Below are 21,877 nucleotides of genomic sequence, written 5' to 3' on the forward strand. Positions count from 1 at the left end.
CCACTGGACCCCCCCTACACATTTATATTACATATGTGGTGTTCAGGTCCATCGGACCCCCCCTACACATTTATATTACATATGTGGTGTTCAGGTCCATCGGACCCCCCTACACATTTATATTACATATGTGGTGTTCAGATCCACTGGACCCCCCTACACATTTATATTACATATGTGGTGTTCAGGTCCATCGGACCCCCCTACACATTTATATTACATATGTGGTGTTCAGATCCACTGGACCCCCCTACACATTTATATTACATATGTGGTGTTCAGGTCCACTGTACCCCCTACATATTTATATTACATATGTGGTGTTCAGGTCCACTGGACCCCCAACATATTTATATTACATATGTGGTGTTCAGGTCCACTGGACCCCCAACATATTTATATTACATATGTGGTGTTCAGGTCCACTGTAGGTGAAAACAAGTAAAAATTAAACAAAAAGGTTTAGGCCTCTTCCTCATCTCCGGGCCTGCTGTTTCAACATAGCACCAAGAACCTGTCTGTCTCCCTGCCTATCTGCATGTCTCCCACTTTTGTTGCACTCTTTACCCTTTGTAGTGTGTGAAACTACAGTGTCTTGCAGGAACCTGCACAATGTTATAACAACACATTATTTCAATACATTATTACGATAAATTGTAAAAAAATATATAGTATTTTCCCTCACTCTACCCCAGCCAGGTGCAAATTGGGGGAGGGACACAATAAATAAATAGCTTTGCATGTGTGGCTGCTTACAATCAATCAGTATAGCAAAATAATATCTGCTCAGAGGGCCATAGACATTTTTTTTTGCAGAGAGAGAAGCTAGTGTGGAAGGAGCGTCTTCCACTTTGGAAGATGAAGAATTTTCAGAATAAGAGGATCATGTCTCTGTCAATTCGGAGTCTGATAGTGAGTTGGAAGAAGAGGTTGAGATTGACCATCAGCCAGCCACAGGACCAGTCCGTCAGCAGCCAGCCCCAGCCCGTCAGCAACCAGCTCATCAGCAGCCTGCAGGAGAAGAAATATGGATGTCAAAAAATTGTGAAATTGAATGGTCTTCTTGCACAAGGAATGAGCCACCCCACATGGCTGCCAATGTGATAAGGATGCAACCAGGGCCGACGTGGATGGCAGTTACTCATGTGCAGGACATAAAGTCTTCTTTTGAACTGTTCATCCCAGACACCATCCAGAAAATCATTCTGGACTGCACTAATTTGGAGGGAAGGTGTGTTTTTGGAGAGAGATGGAAGGAGATGTACCAAACTCATTTACATACATACTTTGGGGTTCTTATCCTTGCTGTTTTTTTCACATCCAATGGGGAATCCACAGAATCCCTGTGGGATGCAAAAACTGAGAGATACATTTTCAGTCCAACAATGTCTCTAGAAAACTTCCACATTGTTGCCAGGATTATCTGCTTCGATAACCGAGACACCAGACCAGCTCGGCGGCAAAGAGACAAGCTAGCTGCAATCAGGTCAGTGTGGGACAAGTGGGTGGACCGCCTTCCCCTGTTTTACAACCCACGGCCCAATGTTACTGTTGATGAGCAGCTTATGCCATTTAGGTGCCGCTGCCCCTTCAGGCAGTACATACCGTCTAAACCCATAAAATATGGAATCAAGATCTGTGCTGCCTGTGATGCTGCTTCTGCATATGTGTGGAACTTGCAAGTGTATATGGGGAAGCCAGATGGAGGATCCCCTGAGAAGAACCAAGAGATGCGGGTTGTCCTGGCATGGCACAGGGACTTCACATGCAATAACTTTTTTACTTCACACAAGCTGGGACAGGAGCTCCTCAAGGGGAAGCTGACGATGGCAGGAACAGTATAAATAAACAAGCCAGAGCTCCCACCTCAGCTGTTGAATACACGGAACAGGCCTATAAATTCCTCTAAGTTTGTGTTCATGGCCGACACGTCCCTAGTGTTCTGCGTCCCGAAGAAAGACAAAAATGTTGTACTCATGAGTACGATACATATGGATGGTAGAATCTGTGGCCAGGAACATCGAAAAACAGACATTATATTGGATTACAATGCCACAAAAGGAGGGGTAGACAATTTAGACAAGCTGGTGACTGGCTACAGCTGCAAAAGAAAAGCCCTACACTGGTTACTTGTGATATTTTTCAATGTCTTGGACATCTTGGCGTACAATGCGTTTGTCATCTGTATGGCGTTGAACCCAGATTGGAACAGAGGGAAGCTCCAGAGGTGACGGCTCTTTCTCGAGGAGCAGGGCAAGGCATTGGAAAAACCTCTAAACCAAAGGATGCAACATATCCCAAACACCCCAGCTTTTGCAGCCATCGTGGGGAGGATTCAGGAGGAGGATGTTGGTGCCCTATCCGGCCGACCCACAGAACCAACAACTCCAATACTGGAAGTAAGTGTGAGTGATGTTGCATTTGTGTGTGTGTGCCTGACTCTCCTACATTGCCCTGTGCTAACTATATATGTGAGTGAGCGAGCGAGTGAGCGAGTGAGTGAGTGAGCGAGCGAGTGAGTGAGATGTTAGTAAAATTCCTGAACTAAGTGTTTTCATCATTGTAGATTACAGCCGGTACCAACAAATAAAGGTTAAATAAAAAGAAAACAGAAGAAGCGCTGCGATGTGTGTGGACCAAAGAAAGACAGGAAGACACAGTACATATGCATCAAGTGCAAGAAATACATTTGCAATATACACACAGTGAAACTCTGTCCCTCATGTGGTGTGTAGACTGGCCTTAATTTGTGTTCAATGGGGCTCATTTATCGTTTGTCCTTCCAAGTTGTTTAGTTCAAAGCAATAAACATCAATAGTGATGAAAACCTTGTTTCATTTATATTTGTTCAAGATTAACATAATTTATTCCACCCATGCCTTGATTATAATAGATTTTTGTTGACAAAAATTAAATTTTATGAGAAAAAAGAATAGCGCTTTTATTGATAAATGCTGTCTAGCAGAGGTAAATGACAAATATTAACCATGTACGCTGTCTAAATTGCTTGTAATTGATATAAGTCAACATCTAAGTATTACATATTTGTATGTAAATTGTTATGGCTGTATTGATTTTAAAAACCCTATAATGTTGTGGGTCCATCAGAGATGAACACCACACACCAGAAAACATGAACACCACACACACACACACAAAAAAACTCCCCCTCCATATAATCTAAAAGGCTAAACTGATCCCAGATCAGCTCTCCTACTCTGAGACACTTTGTGAATACTGACCCTGGACTGTGGTTTCATGTGTTTAGTTTAGTTCAGTTTATTCAATTGCATGATAAAAAATGTATCAGTATAGTAGAGTATGCCAGTAATACAAAGATGCGTTTCTGCCGAAAGGTCCCGGTCCCTTAATTCAATAGGGTCAAGGTTCAAGCCAAGGTTCAGTTTATCTGTGTATAAAAATACATTGAAATGCTGACTGACAAATGACCTCACCATTCATACAGTATTGCAGGCTGAAGCTACAGTCGAAGTCTAGCCGTGTGTGTATGTGTGTGAGTCACTTGTGGTTTTGCCTCACAGCTTGGGGATGGAAACTATCATTGAACCTGGTGGTCTTTAGGCTGCTGTACAGCTTGACGGACCATAGAGGATGGAACATTTATCATCCTATATTTGGGGTTCTGAGATAAAACAGCTTTAGAAAAATTGTCACGTATACTCCCTCTCCGGCGCTCTAGGTCACCAGGCTGCTCATTATTACGCACACCTGTCACCGTCGTTATGCGCACTAGCGCCTCATCAGACTCACCTGGACTCCATCACCTCCCTGATTACCTTCCCTATATCTGTCACTCCCTTTGATTCCTTCCTCAGGCGTTATTGTTTCTGTTTCAGTTTCATGTCTTGTTCATGTTTCTTGTTTTGTATTATGTTTTGTTTATTTATTAAATATTCACTCCCTGTACTTGCTTCCCGACTCCCGTTACAGAATAACGCCTCAACTAAGGGAAGCATGAGGGAGTGTTTTTGGTGTTGGAAGGTGAGGTCGGGTCCGGGTGCCGCTGCCGGAGCAACTGAGGATGCCTCAGCCGGCTCGTCAGGGTCACAGTACTTGGTTGGCTGGACAAATGTCTGTAGCCGAGGCTACCGAGGATGCCTCCGTTAGCTCGTCAGGCTTTCATGCCTTAGCTAGCTCACCAGGTTAACAAGACTCGGTAGGCTTCTTAACAAGACTTGGGGCGGCAGGTAGCCTAATGGTTAGAGCATTGGGCCAGTAATCACAAGGTTGCTAGATTGAATCCCTGAGTTGACAAGGTAAAAATCTGCCACTGAACAAGGCAGTTAACCCACTGTTCCTAGGCCGTCATGGTAAATAAGAATTTGTTCTTAACTGACTTGCCTTTTTAAATAAAGGTAAAAAAATAAAATAATAAGAAGAAAAGCTTGGCAGGCTCCCACGCCACAGCCAGCTTCACCTGGTTCGTCAGGTATCCGCGCCTCAGCAGAGGCGACCGGTCCACTCCTGATCCCCGGAATCATCCCTTTGGTCGGCGTCCTGCGGCTGGAGCCACGTGTTGAGGAGGTGGTACCATCAAGTATACTCCCTCTCCGCCGTTCTAGGTCACCAGGTTCCCGCGCCTCAGCTGGTTCGTCAGGTTCCCGCGCCTCAGCCGGTTCGTCAGGTTCCCACGCCTCAGCTGGTTCGTCAGGTTCCCACGCCTCAGCCAGTTCGTCAGGTTCACGCTGCTCAGCTGGCTCGTCAGGTTCCCGCACCTCAGCAAAGGCGACCGGTCCACTCCTGATCCCCGGGATTGTCCCTTTGGCCGTTGTCCTGCGGCTGGGGCCGCGTGTCACGGAGGGGGTACTGTCACGTATACTCCCTCTCCGGCGCTCTAGGTCACCAGGCTGCTCATTATTACGCACACCTGTCACCATCATTACGCGCCTCATCAGACTCACCTGGACTCCATCACCTCCCTGATTACCTTCACTATATCTGTCACTCCTTTTGGATCCTTCCCCAGGCATTATTGTTTCGGTTTCCTGTCAAATCAAATGTTATTGGTCACATGCATGTGATTAGCAGATGTTATTGCGGGTGTAGCGAAATGCTAGTGCTTTAGCTCCGACAGTGCAGTAATATCTAACAAGTAATATCTAACAAATTACACAGCATATACCCAATACACACACATCTAAGAAGGAATGAATTAAGACTATATACATATGGATGAGCGATGTCAGAGTGGAATGGACTAAGATACAGTGAATAGTTTAGTACAACAGTCTATACATATGAGAACTAATGCAAGATATGTAAGCATTATTAAGTGAATGACATACCGTAGAATAGTATAGAAAGCAGTATATACACATGAGATGAGTAATGCCAGATATGTAAAGATTATTCACTGACTAAGATACCATAGTATAGAATACAGTATATAAGTATGAGATGAGTAACACCAGATATGTAAACATTATTAGAGTGAGTAGTGTTCCATTTCTTAAAGTGACCACTGATTCCTAGTCTATGCCTATAGGCAGCAGCCTCTAATGTGCTAGTGATGGCTGTTTAACCTCTCTGGGCTCGGTGGGACGAAATCGTCCCACCTACGTAACAGCCAGTGGAATCCTGTGGCGCGTTATTCAAATACCTTAGAAATGCTATTACTTCAATTTCTCAAACATATGACTATTTTACACCATTTTAAAGACAAGACTCTCGTTAATCTAACCACACTGTCCGATTTCAAAAAGGCTTCAAAAAGGCTTTTTTTTAGATTATGTCAGCAGAGTACCCAGCCAGAAATAATCAGACACCCATTTTTCAAGCTAGCATATAATGTCACATAAACCCAAACCACAGCTAAATGCAGCACTAACCTTTGATGATCTTCATCAGATGACACACCTAGGACATTATGTTATACAATACATGCATGTTTTGTTCAATCAAGTTCATATTTATATCAAAAATCTGCTTTTTACATTAGCATGTGACGTTCAGAACTAGCATACCACATGCAAACTTCCAGTGAGTTTACTCACGATAAACGTTCACAAAAAGCATAACAATTATTTTAAGAATTATAGATACAGAACTCCTCTATGCACTTGCTATGTCCGATTTTAAAATAGCTTTTCGGTGAAAGCAGATTTTGCAATATTCTCAGTAGATAGCCCGGCATCACAGGGCTAGCTATTTAGACACCCACCAAGTTTAGCCCTCACCAAAGTCAGATTTAATATAAGAAAAATGTTATTACCTTTGCTGTTCTTCGTCAGAATGCACTCCCAGGACTTCTACTTCAATAACAAATGTTCGTTTGGTTCAAAATAATCCATAGTTATGTTCAAATATCCTCTGTTTTGTTCGTGCGTTCAAGTCACTATCCGAAGTGTAAAGAAGGGTCACGAGCATGGCGCAATTCGTGACAAAAAATGTCTAAATATTCCATTACTGTACTTCGAAGCATGTCAACCGCTGTTTAAAATCAATTTTTATGCTATTTTTCTCGTAAAAAAGCGATAATATTCCGACCGGGAATCTGTGTTTTAGTACAAAGAGAGAGAAAATAAAAACATGGGGTCGCCTCGTGCACGCGCCTCAGTCTCATTGTCCTTTGATAGACCACTTACCAAAGGCGCTAATGTTTTTCAGCCAGGGGCTGCCTTGACATCATTCAGCTTTTTCCCGGGTTCTATGGGAGCCGTAGTAAGTGTCACGTTACAGCAAAGATCCTAAGTTTTCAATAAAAAGAGTCAAGAAGCCCAAGGAATGGTCAGAGAGGGCACTTCCTGTACAGAATCTTCTCAGGTTTTTGCCTGCCATATGAGTTCTGTTATACTCACAGACACCATTCAAACAGTTTTACAAACTTTAGGGTGTTTTCTATCCAAAGCCAATAATTATATGCATATTCTAGTTTCTGGACAGTAGTAATAACCAGATTAAATCGGGTACGTTTTTTATCCGACCGTGTAAATACTGCCCCCTAGCCCTAACAGGTTAACAGTCTGATGGCTTTAAGATAGAAGATGTTTTTCAGTCTCTTGGTCCCAGCTTTGATGCACATGTACTGACCTCGCCTTCTGGATGATAGCGGGGTGAACAGGCAGTGGCTCGGGTGGTTGATGTCCTTGATGATCCTTTTGGCCTTCCTGTGACATCGGGTGCTATAGGTGTCCTGGAGGGTGGGTAGCTTGACCCTGGCAATGCGTTGGGCAGACCGCAGCACCCTCCGGAGAGCCTTGTGGTTGCGGGTGGTGCAGTACCAGGCATCTGTAAAATGTTGAGAGGGTTTTAGGTGACAAGCCAAATTTCTTTAGCCACCTGAGGTTGAAGAGGCTCTGTTGCATATTCTTCACCACACTGTCTGTGTGGGTGGTCCATTTCAGTTTATCAGTGATGTGTACACCAAGGAACTTGAAGCTTTCCACCTTCTCCACTGCGGTCTCGTCGATGTAGAAAAGGGGGTATGCCCTCTGCTGTTTCCTGAAGTCCACGATTTCCTGTTTCCTGAAGTCCTTTGTTTTGTTGATGTTGAGTGAGAGGTTCTTTTCCAGGCACCACGCTCCCAGAGCCCTCACCTTATCTCTGTAGGCTGTCTCGTCATCGTTGGTAATCAAGCCTATTACTGTTGTGTCATCTGCAAACTTGATGATTGAGTTGGAGGCGTGCTTGGCCACGCAGTCATGGGTGAACAGGGAGTACAGGAGGGGCTGAGCACGCACCCTTGTGGGGCTCCAGTGTGGAGGATCAGTGAATTGGAGGTGATGTTTCCTACCTTCACCAGGGCCACCCATCAGGAAGTCCATGACCCAGTTGCACATTGCAGGGTTCAGACCCAGGGCTTTGAGCTTAACCTGTTATGGCTAGGGGGCAGTATTTTCACAGCCGGATAAAAAACGTACCCGATTTAATCTGATTATTACTCCTGCCCAGAAACGAGAATATGCATATAATTATTAGCTTTGGATAGCAAACACTCCAAAGTTTCTAAAACTGTTTGAATGGTGTCTGTGAGTATAACAGAACTCATTTGGCAGGCCAAAACCTGAGACGATTCCATGCAGGAAGTGCCCTGTCTGACAATTTCTTGCCCTTCTTGATTATCTCTATCCATTACAGAGGATCTCTGCTGTAACGTGACACAGAAGTCGCCAGAACGTTGAATGATGACTTTGCAGGCCATGGCTGAAAAACAGTAGCGCATTTGGTAAGTGGTCGATCTGAGAACAATGAGACAGGTTTGCGCGTGCACATGAAGAGTCCATTTTAGATTTTGACTCTTTGAACGGAAAGGACGTCTCCCGGTCGGAATATTATCGCTTTTTTACGAGAAAAATCGGATAAAAATTGATTTTAAACAGCGTTTGACATGCTTCGAAGTACGGTAATGGAATATTTTGATTTTTTTTGTCACGATACGCGTCCGCGCGTCACCCTTCGTTACCCTTCGGATAGTGTCTTGAACGCACGAACAAAACGCCGCTATTTGGATATAACTATGGATTATTTGGAACCAAACCAACATTTGTTGTTGAAGTAGAAGTCCTGGGAGTGCATTCTGACGAAGAACAGCAAAGGTAATCCAATTTTTCTTATAGTAAATCTGAGTTTGGTGAGTACCAAACTTGGTGGGTGTCAAATTAGCTAGCCCGTGATGGCGAGCTATCTACTCAGAATATTGCAAAATGTGCTTTCACCGAAAAGCTATTTTAAAATCGGACACCGCGATTGCATAAAGGAGTTCTGTATCTATAATTCTTTAAATAATTGTTATGTTTTTTGTGAACGTTTATCGTGAGTAATTTAGTAAATTCACCGGAAGTGTTCGGTGGGAATGCTAGTTCTGAACGTCACATGCTAATGTAAATAGCTGGTTTTTGATATAAATATGTACTTGATTGAACAAAACATGCATGTATTGTATAACATAATGTCCTAGGAGTGTCATCTGATGAAGATCATCAAAGGTTAGTGCTGCATTTAGCTGTGGTTTTGGTTTTTGTGACATTATATGCTAGCTTGAAAAATGGGTGTCTGATTATTTCTGGCTGGGTACTCTGCTGACATAATGTAATGTTTTTCTTTCGTTGTAAAGCCTTTTTGAAATCGGACAGTTTGGTTAGATAAAGGAGAGTCTTGTCTTTAAAATGGTGTAAAATAGTCATATGTTTGAAAAATGGAAGTTTTCGGCTTTCGAGGAGTTTGTATTTCGCGCCACGCCTTATCATTGGATATTGGAGTGGTGTTCCGCTAGCGGAACGTCTAGATGTAAGAGGTTAATGTTTTTAGCACATAGAAACCCATTGAATTACAGATTCATACATTGAAAAACTGATAGTCAAAAAATGTATCTGAAGAAAGATTGTTTTAAAGTGTCTGACCCATATTTAGCACCCTTTTTTGGCACTAAACTACTTCTATACAGTACTTCCATTATTATTTTTAACTGGTACCGGGCTACCATCAGACGAGTCTTGTGAGGCTTGTGGGCGTCCTAGAACAAAACAAACGACGTGTGTTTGTGAGAGTCTCACCTTATTACGCTCACATATTAGTGTGTAGCCCAAACTGTTCTGACGCTACAGACTGAAATTTGCAGATCGGCACGGACTTCAGACGAGTCCCGTGATGTTTGTGGGGGTCATAGAGCAAAACGGAAAACATCATCTCGTTCGTGACACTGGTTTACCAGACACCCCTGCAAGGGGGATATTAGTGAACAAATGACATGATCAAGGGTACGATGGCGCCAGTGCAATGAGTGTATCTTACTCAGGGGTTCAAAAGCTCATATCAGACTGAGAGCCTAATGCTTCTTATGTAGTTCTTTATGAGTTTTAGTTTAGAAAACGATCTCTCTGCAGAAGCGATAGTTACAGGGATGGTAAAAACAGCTTGATTGCAGTAGCAACATCAGGGAAACCATATAAGGGAAAAAATATGAACTGCAGAGGAAGTTCTGGGGACAGGTCATCTAGATACTGGACAGCCAATGAATTGGCAGATGCAAACGATAATTATATTTAGCAAACAACAGTTCTCGACAGATTCAACAACAAAAAAGCAGTTTGTGATTTCTATTCATACTGGTGAACCGGCGTTTGAGTTGTGTGGTTGCAATATCAGCAGTCTCTTATCTCTGGTAAACACTATATATACAGAAGTATGTAGACACCCCCTCAAATGTGTGGATTCAGCTATTTCAGCCACACGATAGGTAATTCCAAATTAAAAGTAAACTTGCAACAATATAAACAAAATGCTTACCTAGCAGGAGGACCCAGAGAAACTGCGTTGAGAGCCAGTTTCATCATAGTGCTTGATGGTTTTTGCATTTTACTTACCTTCATGTCTTAAAGTACTGATGGACTGGTTTCTTTTTGCTTATTTATATATATATATATTTTTTTTTTAATGTAAACTAAACTTTTTGTAACACATTCTTAAATACCTGTTCTTGCCATAATATGGACTTGGTCTTTTACCAAATAGGGCTATCTTCTGTATACCGACCCTACCTTGTCACAAAACAACTAATTGGCTCAAACGCATTAAGAAGGAAAGAAATTCCACAAATTCACTTTTAATAAACAAATTAGGCACATTTGGGCAGTCTTGATACATTTTGAACAGAAATTCAATGGTTCATTGGCGTTGCACATACACTGCTGCCATCTAGTGGCCAAAAACTAAATTGCACCTGGGCTGGAATAGTACAGTAAATGATGGCCTTTCTCTTGCATTTCAAAGATGATGGTACAAAAAAAACAGTTGGTTTTTTCTTTGTATTAGTTTTTACCAGATCTAATGTGTTATATTCTTCTACATTCCTTTCACATTTCCACAAACGTCAAAGTGTTTCCTTTCTCATGGTACCAGGAATATGCATATCTTTACTTCAGGGCCTGAGCTACAGGCAGTTAGATTTAGGTATGTCACTTTAGGCTAAAATAGAAAAAAAAGGGGTGGATCCTTAAGAGGTTTAATTAAGATTTGTATTTTATTTACAATGACGGCCTACCAAAAGGCAAAAGGCGTCCTGCGGGGATGGGGGTTTCGGATTTAAAATTCAAATAAATTAAATTAAAATATAGGACAAAACACACATCACGACAAGAGAGACAACACTACATAAAGAGAGACCTAAGACGACAACATAGCATGGCAGCAACACATTACAACACAGCATGGTAGCAACACAACATGACAAAAACATGGTAGCAACACAACATGGTAGCAGCACAAAACAGGGTACAAACATTGTTGGGCACAGACAACAGTACAAAGGGCAAGAAGGTAGAGACAACAATACATTACGCAAAGCAGACAAAACTGTCAGTATGAGTGTCCATGATTGAGTCTTTGAATGAAGAGATTGAGATAAAACTGTCCAGTTTGAGTGTTTGTTGCAACTTGTTCCTGTCGCTAGCTGCAGCGAACTGAAAAGACGAGCTACCCAGGGATGTGTGTGCTTTGGGGACCTTTAACAGAATGTGACTGGCAGAACGGGTGTTGTATGTGGAAGATGAGGGCTGCAGTAGATATCTCAGATAGGGGGGTGGGACCTAAGAGGGTTTTATAAATAAGCATCAACCAGTGGGTCTTGCGACGGGCATACAGAGATGACCAGTTTACAGAAGAGTATAGAGTGCAGTGATGTGTCCTATAAGGAGCATTGGTAGCAAATCTGATGGCCGAAAGGTAAAGAACATCTAGCCGCTCAAGAGCACCCTTACCTGCCGATCTATAAATTACGTCTCTGTAATCTAGCATGGGTAGGATGGTCATCTGAATCAGGGTTAGTTTGGCAGCTTGGGTGAAAGAGGAGCGATTACGATAGAGGAAATCATGTCGAGATTTAACTTTAGCCTGCAGCTTTTAAATGTACTGAGAGAAGGACAGTGTACCGTCTAGCCAAACTCCCAAGTACTTGTATGAGGTGACTACCTCAAGCTCTAAAACCTTAGAGGTAGTAATCACACCTGTGGGGAGAGGTTCATGATGTTGGTTGAGAGAAGGCCTAGAGTGTGCAAAGCTGTCATTAAGTCAAAGGGTGGCTCCTTTGAAGAATCTCAAATATAAAATATATTTTGATTTGTTTAACACTTTTTTGCTTAATACATGATTCCTTTGTGTTACTTCATAGTTTTGATGTCTTCACTACTATTCTGAAATGTAAAAATAAAGAAAAGGAAATAGTAAAAATAAAGAAAAACCCTTGAATGAGTAGGTCTGTCTAAACTTTTGACTTGTACTGTACATACAATACGTACATACGTACACATACATAACGCAATAGAAATACCGACATACAGTATTCACATAGACAACGATAAAGCACAACACAACACAATATGAGCCTGGTTCATTTTCAGTAATGAGGCCCTGTACCCCATTTACAGTTTCTACTTCAATGTATCAGGTGGAGTTATTCACCAGCTATAGAGTGAGTTGTTGTTTATGTTTCTAAGACTGCAGGGTTGGAGATGCAACAATGTCCTTGAGAACAGCAGGAAGTGTGCTGGTGGTCTTTCTCTTGTCTGTAGCAGGTATGGTCTCATTGATAACTTGATATGTTTGTCAATCTACAGACATTTGTAAAATGTGAAAATTACATTTGCATTTTATTATTCTGGTGTGCTCTGATAGGCGTCTCCACTTCACTTTAAATAGTTAAGCATCACTCAGTGAGGTGTGAAAGATATCTCTGGTTTCCAATCACACTCAAATCAGCAACTATGGCAACAAAGTGTGGACAAACCATGCTGTCAGTGTGAGCCAATAGACCTTGACTTAATGTAATTCCCTTGTTTTCTGTGACTGTTTAGTGTTTCTGGGGCTGAATGGCTGGAGTGTGACATACACCACACAGAGTATTTGTGCCTTGAAGGGGTCAACAGTGAAGCTGACCTGTTCTTACACATATCGCATTGGTCATAAAGTCACAACAACCTTCTGGTTCACTAAATGGGGGACTAGTGCAGAACCTGAAGATCTGGGTCGGGACCCAGAGTATGCAGGTCGTCTGGAGTATCATGGGGATAAGGAGAAAGACTGTACCCTGAGAATCAAAGACCTGAGAGAGAGAGACTCGGCTGAGTATAAGTTCAGATTTAAAACAGATCAGAACGGGAAATATATTGGCAGTCCTGGAGTCACTCTGTCTGTCACAGGTACAGTTACATTCAATAAAGCTAAACTGTTGAATTCCATTTAGATTGGGAAAATTGTCTAGGTTTGTGTTTATGTCTGTATAACAAAGGATTTCCTCCATCTTTGTATTAGAGTGATAAGTCAGTGATAAAGGGATTTACAGTGATATTGTTTTTTCTCCAGGTCTTCAGGTGAAGGTGACTGGTGGACATCAGGATAAGACACTGACCTGTATCACCACCTGTACTCTGACTGGTAACCCCACCTACATCTGGTACAAGAACGGACACAAAGTAAAGGAGGACACTTCCAGCCTGTACTCAGACTACTTTAGTGATGCAGACAGTTACTCCTGTGCTGTAAAAGGCCGTGAGGATCTCCACTCTCCTGCAGTGTGTGAGTCTGGACTTTTTCATATAAATGCAATTTTCTTCAGGTTGTGAGACTTATGTGTCACGTCCTGACCAGTAAAAGGTGTCATTTGTAATTATAGTTGGTCAGGGCGTGGCAGGGGGTTGTTTGTTTTGTGTGTTTTTTTTTTTTTTTGGTTCTAGGGGTTTTTGGTTCTAGTTTTCTATTTCTATGTTTATTTTTTCTATGTGTGGCCAAGTATGGCTTCCAATCAGAGGCAGGTGTCTTTTGTTGTCTCTGATTGGAAGCCATACTTAGGCAGCCTGTTTTTCCTGTGTCTTTGTGGGTGGTTATTTTCTGTATAGCCTGTGTGCCTTATGGAACTGTTTCATCATCTGTTTATTTTGTTTTGAGTGTTCTTTCAAATAAAGAAGAAAGATGAGCACTATACCCGCTGCATGTTGGTCTGTCCCTTACGATGCCTGTGACATTATGTCAATTAATCAATGAATATTGATCATTATTTCATAATTATGGTTTTCACTACTGTCAACTATTTAACTGGTTTTCTTCTACTTTATAAACAACATCAGTGTATGCTGGTAGATATTGTAATTTAAGATTTATATACGGTGTTCTGTTGTCTTCTTGCATTTCAGGTCAGAAGTGTTGGAGTGTGACTTACACCCGTCAGAGTATCTGTGCTATGAAGGGGTCAACAGTGGACATACTCTGCTCTTACACATATCCCAGTTATCATGAGATCAAAAAAGCTTTCTGGTTTACTAAATGGGAGTCTGGTAAGGATCCTGAAGATCTGAGCTCAGTGCCAGGGTATGAGGGTCATATAGAGTACCTTGGGGATAAGGAGAGTGACTGTACCCTGAGAATCCCAGACCTGAGATTGAGTGACTCTGCTGGGTACAGGTTCAGATTCATAACATCTGGAGAAAGGTTTGCTGGCTCACCTGTCTCCCTGACTGTCACAGGTAATCAGTCACACATCTCACATCTATGACACATACAATTTAAGTCGGAAGTTTACATACACTTAGGCTGGAGTCATTAAAACTAGTTTTTCAACCACTCCCAAATTTCTTGTTAACAAACTATAGTTTTGACAAGTCGGTTAGGACATCTACTTTGTGCAACATGTCAAGACATCAGTCAGGAAGTTAAATTTGGTCGCAAATGGGTCTTCCAAATGGACAATGACGCCAAGCATACTTCCAAAGTCATGGCAAAATAGCTTAAGGACAACAAATTCAAGGTATTGGAGTGGCCATCACAAAGCCCTGACCTCAATCCTCTAGAAAATTTGTGGGCAGAACTGAAAAAGCAAGGAGGCCTACAAACCTGACTCAGTTATACCAGCTCTGTCAGGAGGAATGGGCCAAAATTCACCCAACTTATTGTGGGAAGCTTGTGGAAGGCTACACGAAACGTTTGACAAAAGTTAAACAATGTAACAGTAATGCTACCAAATACTAATTGAGCGTATGTAAACTTCTGACCCACTGGGAATGTGATGAAATAAATAAAAGCGGAAATATAACACTCTCTACTATTATTCTGACATTTCACATTCTTAAAATTAAGTGGTGATCCTAACTGACCTAAGACAGAGAGCTTTTACTAGGATTAAATGTCAGGAATTGCGAAAAACTGAGTTTAAATGTATTTGGCTAAGGTGTATGTAAACTTCCGACTTCAACTCTAGATAGCTGTAATGTGAGTGTGGTTTTGTATGTATGCTAATGCATATGATATGTGTACTTCAGTGTATAATGTGATTTTAACTATGCTTTTGTATGCTAATGAGAATTTTGTGTTTTTATTTATTCTATGGAAGCCAGGACTTCCTGGAAAACAGTGGATTTATTACAGAGTTGACTATCCTGGCTAAATAAATCGAAATAAATGTATTAAATGACTGCAATTAAGGGCAGTTATACAGACATGTAGTGGTATGTAACATAAAAAAACAAGTGTAGTACTTCACATATGAGGACATAAATAGGAGGAGAATAATAATTTGTTTCCTTTTACTCTAGATGTTGTGTTGGAGATGGATCCTACATCTGTGTCAGAGAGGGAGAATGTCACACTGACATGTAGAACCAAATGTACACTGGACCCCATCACAGCCTACAGTTGGTATAAGAATGGACAGCCTATACCAAACAGCAACACCTACTCTCCTGTCTATAGCCTATTCTCAGTCAGCAGTGAGGATACAGGCAGATACTCCTGTGCTGTAGAAGGCCATGAGGATCTCCCCTCTGCTGAAGAGACTCTCACTGTCACATGTAAGAACATGGGGTTTAAACCTTTAGTTTGCTATATTAACATTGTAGTGAAAGATATTAGCTGTAAATGTAAACGCATATTTAAATCCACTGTTTTTTTACACCAGATAGCCCAAGGAACACCTCAGTGTCAGTCAGTCCCTCTGGTGAAATACTGGAGGGCAGTTCAGTGACTCTGACCTGCAGCAGTGATGCCAACCCACCTGTGGACAAATACACCTGGTACAAGAAGAATGTAGCCTCACCAAAAGCATCAGGACAGAGTTACAGCATCACTAACATCAGCTCTGAGGACAGAGGAGAATATTACTGTGAGACCCAGAATGGAAGAGGATCTATGAACTCTACAGCTCTGATGATCATTGTAGCAGGTAAAGTTACATCTTCAATACTTCAATACAAAATTATTTTCAATAAGACATTTTGTTTCAAGGTAATCTTTTTATAGTTTGGCTTATTACACTTTGGATTTCAAATAGGCTTATATATACACAAGTATTGCATTAATGTCCTGTATTGCCATATATTCATTTTCAGTTCATAATAACATGTACTCATATCATCTATATTATATTTTAGGGAAACAAACCTCAATTTTGACTGCAGCTGTAGGAATCAAAGTTGTTGTTCTGGTTCTCATCCTCTGTCTCTCTGGCTTCATGTGGTTCAGGTGAGTTGAAATGCATCTTTGGGAAAATGTTATTTATATTATTCTTTCACCTAAGCTCTTTGATTTGTTATTAACTTAATTCATTCATTAATTTATTGGCCAAACGCCATTAACTGCTTAACTGTATTTGTAACGAATCAAGGTCCACTAGAGGTCAGTAGAGAGCAGAACTCACTGTCCCTCTTTACAGGAGATCCACTGGAGTGGGTGATCCCATCAGTTACACCAGGACCCCCCCCCCCCCCCTTATTCAAATAACCAACTCATCAGGCTTTGATTATATTAATCAGCTGTGTAGTGCTAGGGCAAAAATCTAAACGTGCAACCAGGGGGTCCCCAGCTCTGACTTTGGGAAACCCTGAGTTACAACTCCATTTTCATTCATTTACTGTGTCACGACATTCTCTTTCATACTCGCTCTCTCTCTCTCTGTCTCTCTGTCTCTCTGTCTCTCTGTCTCTCTGTCTCTCTCTCTGTCTGTCTCTCTCTCTCTCTCTCTCTCTCTCTCTGTCTGTCTGTGTGTAGAGAGTCCGTCCTGACAGTGACACGTACACAGCTCTGAACATGAGGACCAGGTCACCAGAGTATGACACCCTGGCAGTAAGTGTGTGTATATAAAATGTTTAGTGGGAGTGCTACTTCAGTATGTCTTCTTTCAGAATGTGAGGGGAATCACCCACTGAAGTGAAGCACCACAGAACCTGGACTGAAGAGAAGCACCACATAACCTGGACTGAAGAGAAGCACCACAGAACCTGGACTGAAGAGAAGCACCACACAATCTGGACTGAAGAGAAGCACCACAGAACCTGGACTGAAGAGAAGCACCACATAACCTGGACTGAAGAGAAGCACCACAGAACCTGGACTGAAGAGAAGCACCACATAACCTGGACTGAAGAGAAGCACCACAGAACCTGGACTGAAGAGAAGCACCACAGAACCTGGACTGAAGAGAAGCACCACACAATCTGGACTGAAGGTTCGAATACAAAACTAGTCCTTACACCTCTATTCTATTGCTGCCATATCTACAAGTTTTTCCAGACCATGAACTTTAACTTTTGAGTAAATGCTGGAATATATATTTTCTTTTCTTATAATGATAATTATGTATATTGATGATAAATGGGATATTGCCATATACAGATGTTTTATAACATCAATAGTCCTACTTTCCTCAGCAACTAATATGGATAATATTGATAACAGCTTTTTAATATTTTTAGCTCTTGGGTCAAGTTTCTCCTGAAGTGGTTGATGATGATTTACTTTGTATTGCTGTCAGATATTATTAGTAATTTGATAATACGTAATACCATGTTGTTCAGTGTCATGATATTTTTTTATAAAAATACATGTAATCAGTACATTACATACATTTAAACATGTGCAGTTTTTACTTTGTATTGCTGTCAGACATTATTGCATATTTTAAATGAATTATTATTTTATTTTAGGTTTTACCATATTGTTCATTTTACATTACATGTTTACCTTTTCAGTTTATACAGGATAAACATCATATAAGCTTCATGTTGTAAATAAGCTAAAAGTTTAAGACAATAAATACATTCATTAGTTGATTAACTATTAATACATTGATCCATAACTATTTCCACTCTGCTGTTGTTTCTTGTATTTCTGCCTATTGGACACATGATGTCACCATTGAACAGATCAACACCCAGCACTGATCCTCACCAGTTACATTCACTGGTCAGCTGTTTGTTAACCTAATAACCCATCTCCAACCACCCCACTATATAAAGTGAAGATCTGAGGTCCACACCCAACCCTAGCCTACAAATGTAGAAATGTTCTATAGGCTACAGTCAAAGACGGCAGAATTATTTTTCGAATAATTTAGACATATTTCTACTTGTAATTTCCGATATTTTGGTTGGCTATTTGTTAGTCAACTTGTCTATAATTTCTAAAAACATGCAGTGGCGACACGTCATTCAAGGCAGCTGAGGCAGAGATAAATCTGTTTTGAGCCCCACCTGGTTAGCTTTTTTGTTGTTGCTTGTTTTGAATGGTATTTTGGCATTAATACGTGTCACATATCAGTTTGCAAACAAAGTTTAAAAAAATAAAGCATTGCATTAATAAAGTTGAATACAAACATGGTCTCGTTTTTGTTTTCTTGAGTAAGCCAGCTCCAAAACGCAGGTGTTGCAGCCTAGCTTAGATCTTTCTGTGGTGGTGGGGCAGCCAGCATAACATACGGAGCGTAGGGGTTGGTAATGTTCTCTAGTTGTGCCGTGATTGGCTCAGTGTTCTGTCACTCATGGGGTCACTATGTCACCACAAAATCTATGGGTAGAGCTCGAAATTTCAAGCCCCTTGGGTGTTGCCATAGAATTACATTAGAAATGCCCATCCAAAAAGGCTCAAGGTCATTGGCTCAGACAAAATTACATCAAATCGCATTAAATCTACTGTAACTTTGACTGGACTGATCATGTCAACATCAAACTTTCAATCTTAGCTAGCAAGCTAGACAAGCAGTCATCATCATGCATCAAGTCGACAATCTACTGGAAAATCCTTATCAGTCTTTGTCATATGAAATTATAGATAAAACGTATCGGTGCTCATTGGCCATTGGACATAAACATTACACAACAAGTTGGAAATCACAAATTCAACAATGAGTGCTAAGGCAGCACTTCAGGCCCGGGTTCGATCCTGGACTGTTACAGCCGCCTGTGACCAGGAGACCTATGAGGCGGAGCACAATTGGCCCAGGGTCGTCTGGGATAGAGGAGGGTTTAGCCGGCCGGGATGTCCTTGTCTCATCATGCTCTAGCAACTCCTTGTGGCCTGGCACCTGCAAGCTGACATCGGTCGTCAGTTAAACAGTGTTTCCTCCGACACATTGGTGCCTGCTGTTTGTCCTCCTGTCCAGGGGGTGGAGCTGGAGAGCACCAGGCTGGTGATCAGGTACCCAGACCGCTGGATGCAGAGAACCCCTCCCTCTCCTCAGAGGACCAACTCTATAGGCCTCAACACCTCCTCAGCCTTCCAGTATGCCTCTACAGGGTAAGGACATCTGTCTTTGTCAAAACATCAACTATCATTTATAAACATATTTAAGCAATCAACTCACATATCATACCTCCATGGAGATAGACAGAGGACTCTAGTGCCCAAAAGCCAGTTTTAGCATGGGCAGCACCATTGAGGACTTTCACTTTAAGATAATAAACAAAAGCGAAATAAACAATAAAAATGTAACTGTAAACATTACACTCACAACTGCTCCAAAGGAGTATTGACATTTCAAATGTCATATTATTTCAATATACAGTTCTGTAACAATGTCTCGCTCTCTCGCTCTCTCGCTCTCTCTCTCTAAGCCTGACCAGAGAGGAAGATACAAGAAAACATGGCCACCCTGAACACCACACAATGTCCAGATATGACAGAGGGAGGAAGAACAGAATAATAAAGAGGAAGAGAAACATTGTCCCTACTTTAAAAGAGAACAGGAGTCTTGGATAGAATGGGGGTGTTGGGGAGTGTCAACCCCCACAGACAGAACACTGGACATAATGTATGAGTGTTTGTAGTGTCAATGAAAGTGATTTCCTTCCCTCCCTCAGCCTTATTGCCAGTTTCTTATTTTGTTATTGAACCAAGTGAATGAGGATATGATTGGGACATATTAGTCTCCCTAGGCAGACAGGTTGCCTCCCACAATGTTAACAAGGTTGTAGCTGTTTCACTACGTCTGGGATTTCCTAGACAAGTAGAGACATAAAGACTGGAGGCTGTAATAATGTTGAGTTGCCAGTAGGGAGCACTCTAGTATGGAACACTGGAACCAAACATACTCACCTTTCATCTGTTCTGGAACCTTCAGTACCAGCTGATGAGGAGTGATGGGAATGGGTCACATTTTGTCTAATGTAAAACATGTAGGCCCACTCCTCAAATAAAGAAATGTAACTACAGTATTCTGACTTTAGACCATTTTCTATTTAGATACAGTAACATCCCTTATGTGACATGCTGTTGCTGCATGTTAATGCCCTGACTAGGCTACTTTAAAATGTATCAACCACAGAACTCACACTTAGGCTACGCCTGTCCTGTGTGGCTCAGTTGGTAGAGCATGGTGTTTGCAACGCCAGGGTTGTGGGTTTGATTCCCACGGGGGACCAGTACGGAGAAAAATGTATGAAATGTATGCATTCACTACTGTAAGTCGCTCTGGATAAGAGCGTCTGCTAAATGCCTAAAATGTAAAAAAAATGTAAAAAATGCCTGTTAACACTTACAGTAGACTACCTTTTGTTTCCACGCATTGACAGTAAGTTGACTCTTTGTACAGGACCTTTCTCCTTCACTTCACTCTGTAAGTACGCTTGACAATATCTTGAAATATAGTTTTTGGTTATTTGTTTTTAGTCATTAGTCATATACCTGAGGGTAATGTATCATTTTCCTTCTTGTTATGTTTTGAGCTGTGTTTTGGTTGTTACATCAGGACCAGTATTCATAAAGTGTCTCAGTGTAGGAGTGTTGATCTACATAGGGATGAGATGATTAACCAGTGTAAAAAAGACATGCAAACAAACATTTGAATCCCTGCTCAGTGTACGGACCCGTGTGTGTGTGTGAATGACATAGTGGATTTATCTGAGGGCCCTTCAGGACCAGACTGATAGGGAGTAGTGTTGACATCTATACTGTGTAGGATGTGTTTTAACTTTTCTACATCCATAACAACCAGCTCTCTAGACTTTGATACAGACTCCATGGGCCTTACGGGCCTCCCAACAGATGTTCTCTCTCTCTCTCTCTGGTGTGTGTGTGTGTGTGTGTGTGTGTGTGTGTGTGTGTGTGTGTGTGTGTGTGTGTGTGTGTGTGTGTGTGTGTGTGTGTGTTTGAGTCACTTGCTGTTTAGCCTCACAGCTTGGGGATAGGAGCTATCATTGAACCTGGTGGTCAGTCTTTAGGCTGCTGTACAGCTTGACGGACCGTAGAGGATTGAACATTTATCCTCCTATATTTGGGGTTCTGAGAATAAAACAGCTTCAGAACAATCATTGTAGAAATATGTGTTTACAGTTCTACACATCTGTTCAATAAGTGGTTGTTGTTGTTGTTTTTTATAATGATGATGATGACTATTGTATACATTAGGATATTATTTTTGCATCGTACATCATGTCAGCTTAAACAGACAGATGTAGACAGACATGCAACACGTCACACACAATACATACATAGTGCAATATACTTACAGACAGACAGTATTCACATAGACAACCATATAACACAATACAACACAACACAATATGAGCCTGGTTCATTTTCAGTAATGAGGCACTGTACCCCATTTCCAGTTTATACTTCAATGTATCAGGTGGAGTTATTCACCAGCTATAGAGTGAGTTGTTGT

General features: G+C 41.4%; 1 protein-coding gene across 5 annotated transcripts in view; it reads left to right on the forward strand.

Annotated features, from left to right (window-relative positions):
- LOC106591278 (B-cell receptor CD22) overlaps nt 1-18,589 on the forward strand; it is a 32,896-nt gene extending 14,307 nt beyond the window's left edge. For 3 of the 5 annotated variants that reach the window (XM_045713380.2, XM_082966642.1, XM_082966644.1), the window contains exons 2-9: nt 12,450-12,527; nt 12,807-13,151; nt 13,315-13,527; nt 14,142-14,471; nt 15,537-15,791; nt 15,899-16,162; nt 16,371-16,461; nt 16,987-18,589. In XM_045713380.2, coding sequence (XP_045569336.1) covers nt 12,450-12,527; nt 12,807-13,151; nt 13,315-13,527; nt 14,142-14,471; nt 15,537-15,791; nt 15,899-16,162; nt 16,371-16,461; nt 16,987-17,023 — 1,613 coding nt within the window. In that variant the 3' untranslated portion in view covers nt 17,024-18,589. The remainder of the gene's footprint in view (nt 1-12,449; nt 12,528-12,806; nt 13,152-13,314; nt 13,528-14,141; nt 14,472-15,536; nt 15,792-15,898; nt 16,163-16,370; nt 16,462-16,986) is intronic. The other 2 variants (XM_045713381.2, XM_045713383.2) reach the window with 2 other exon arrangements.
- Nucleotides 18,590-21,877: the final 3,288 nt, after the last annotated feature.

This window comes from Salmo salar, chromosome 02 (genome assembly GCF_965601325.2).
Source record: "Salmo salar chromosome 02, fSalSal1, whole genome shotgun sequence".
In the NCBI taxonomy this organism is placed as follows: domain Eukaryota; kingdom Metazoa; phylum Chordata; class Actinopteri; order Salmoniformes; family Salmonidae; genus Salmo; species Salmo salar.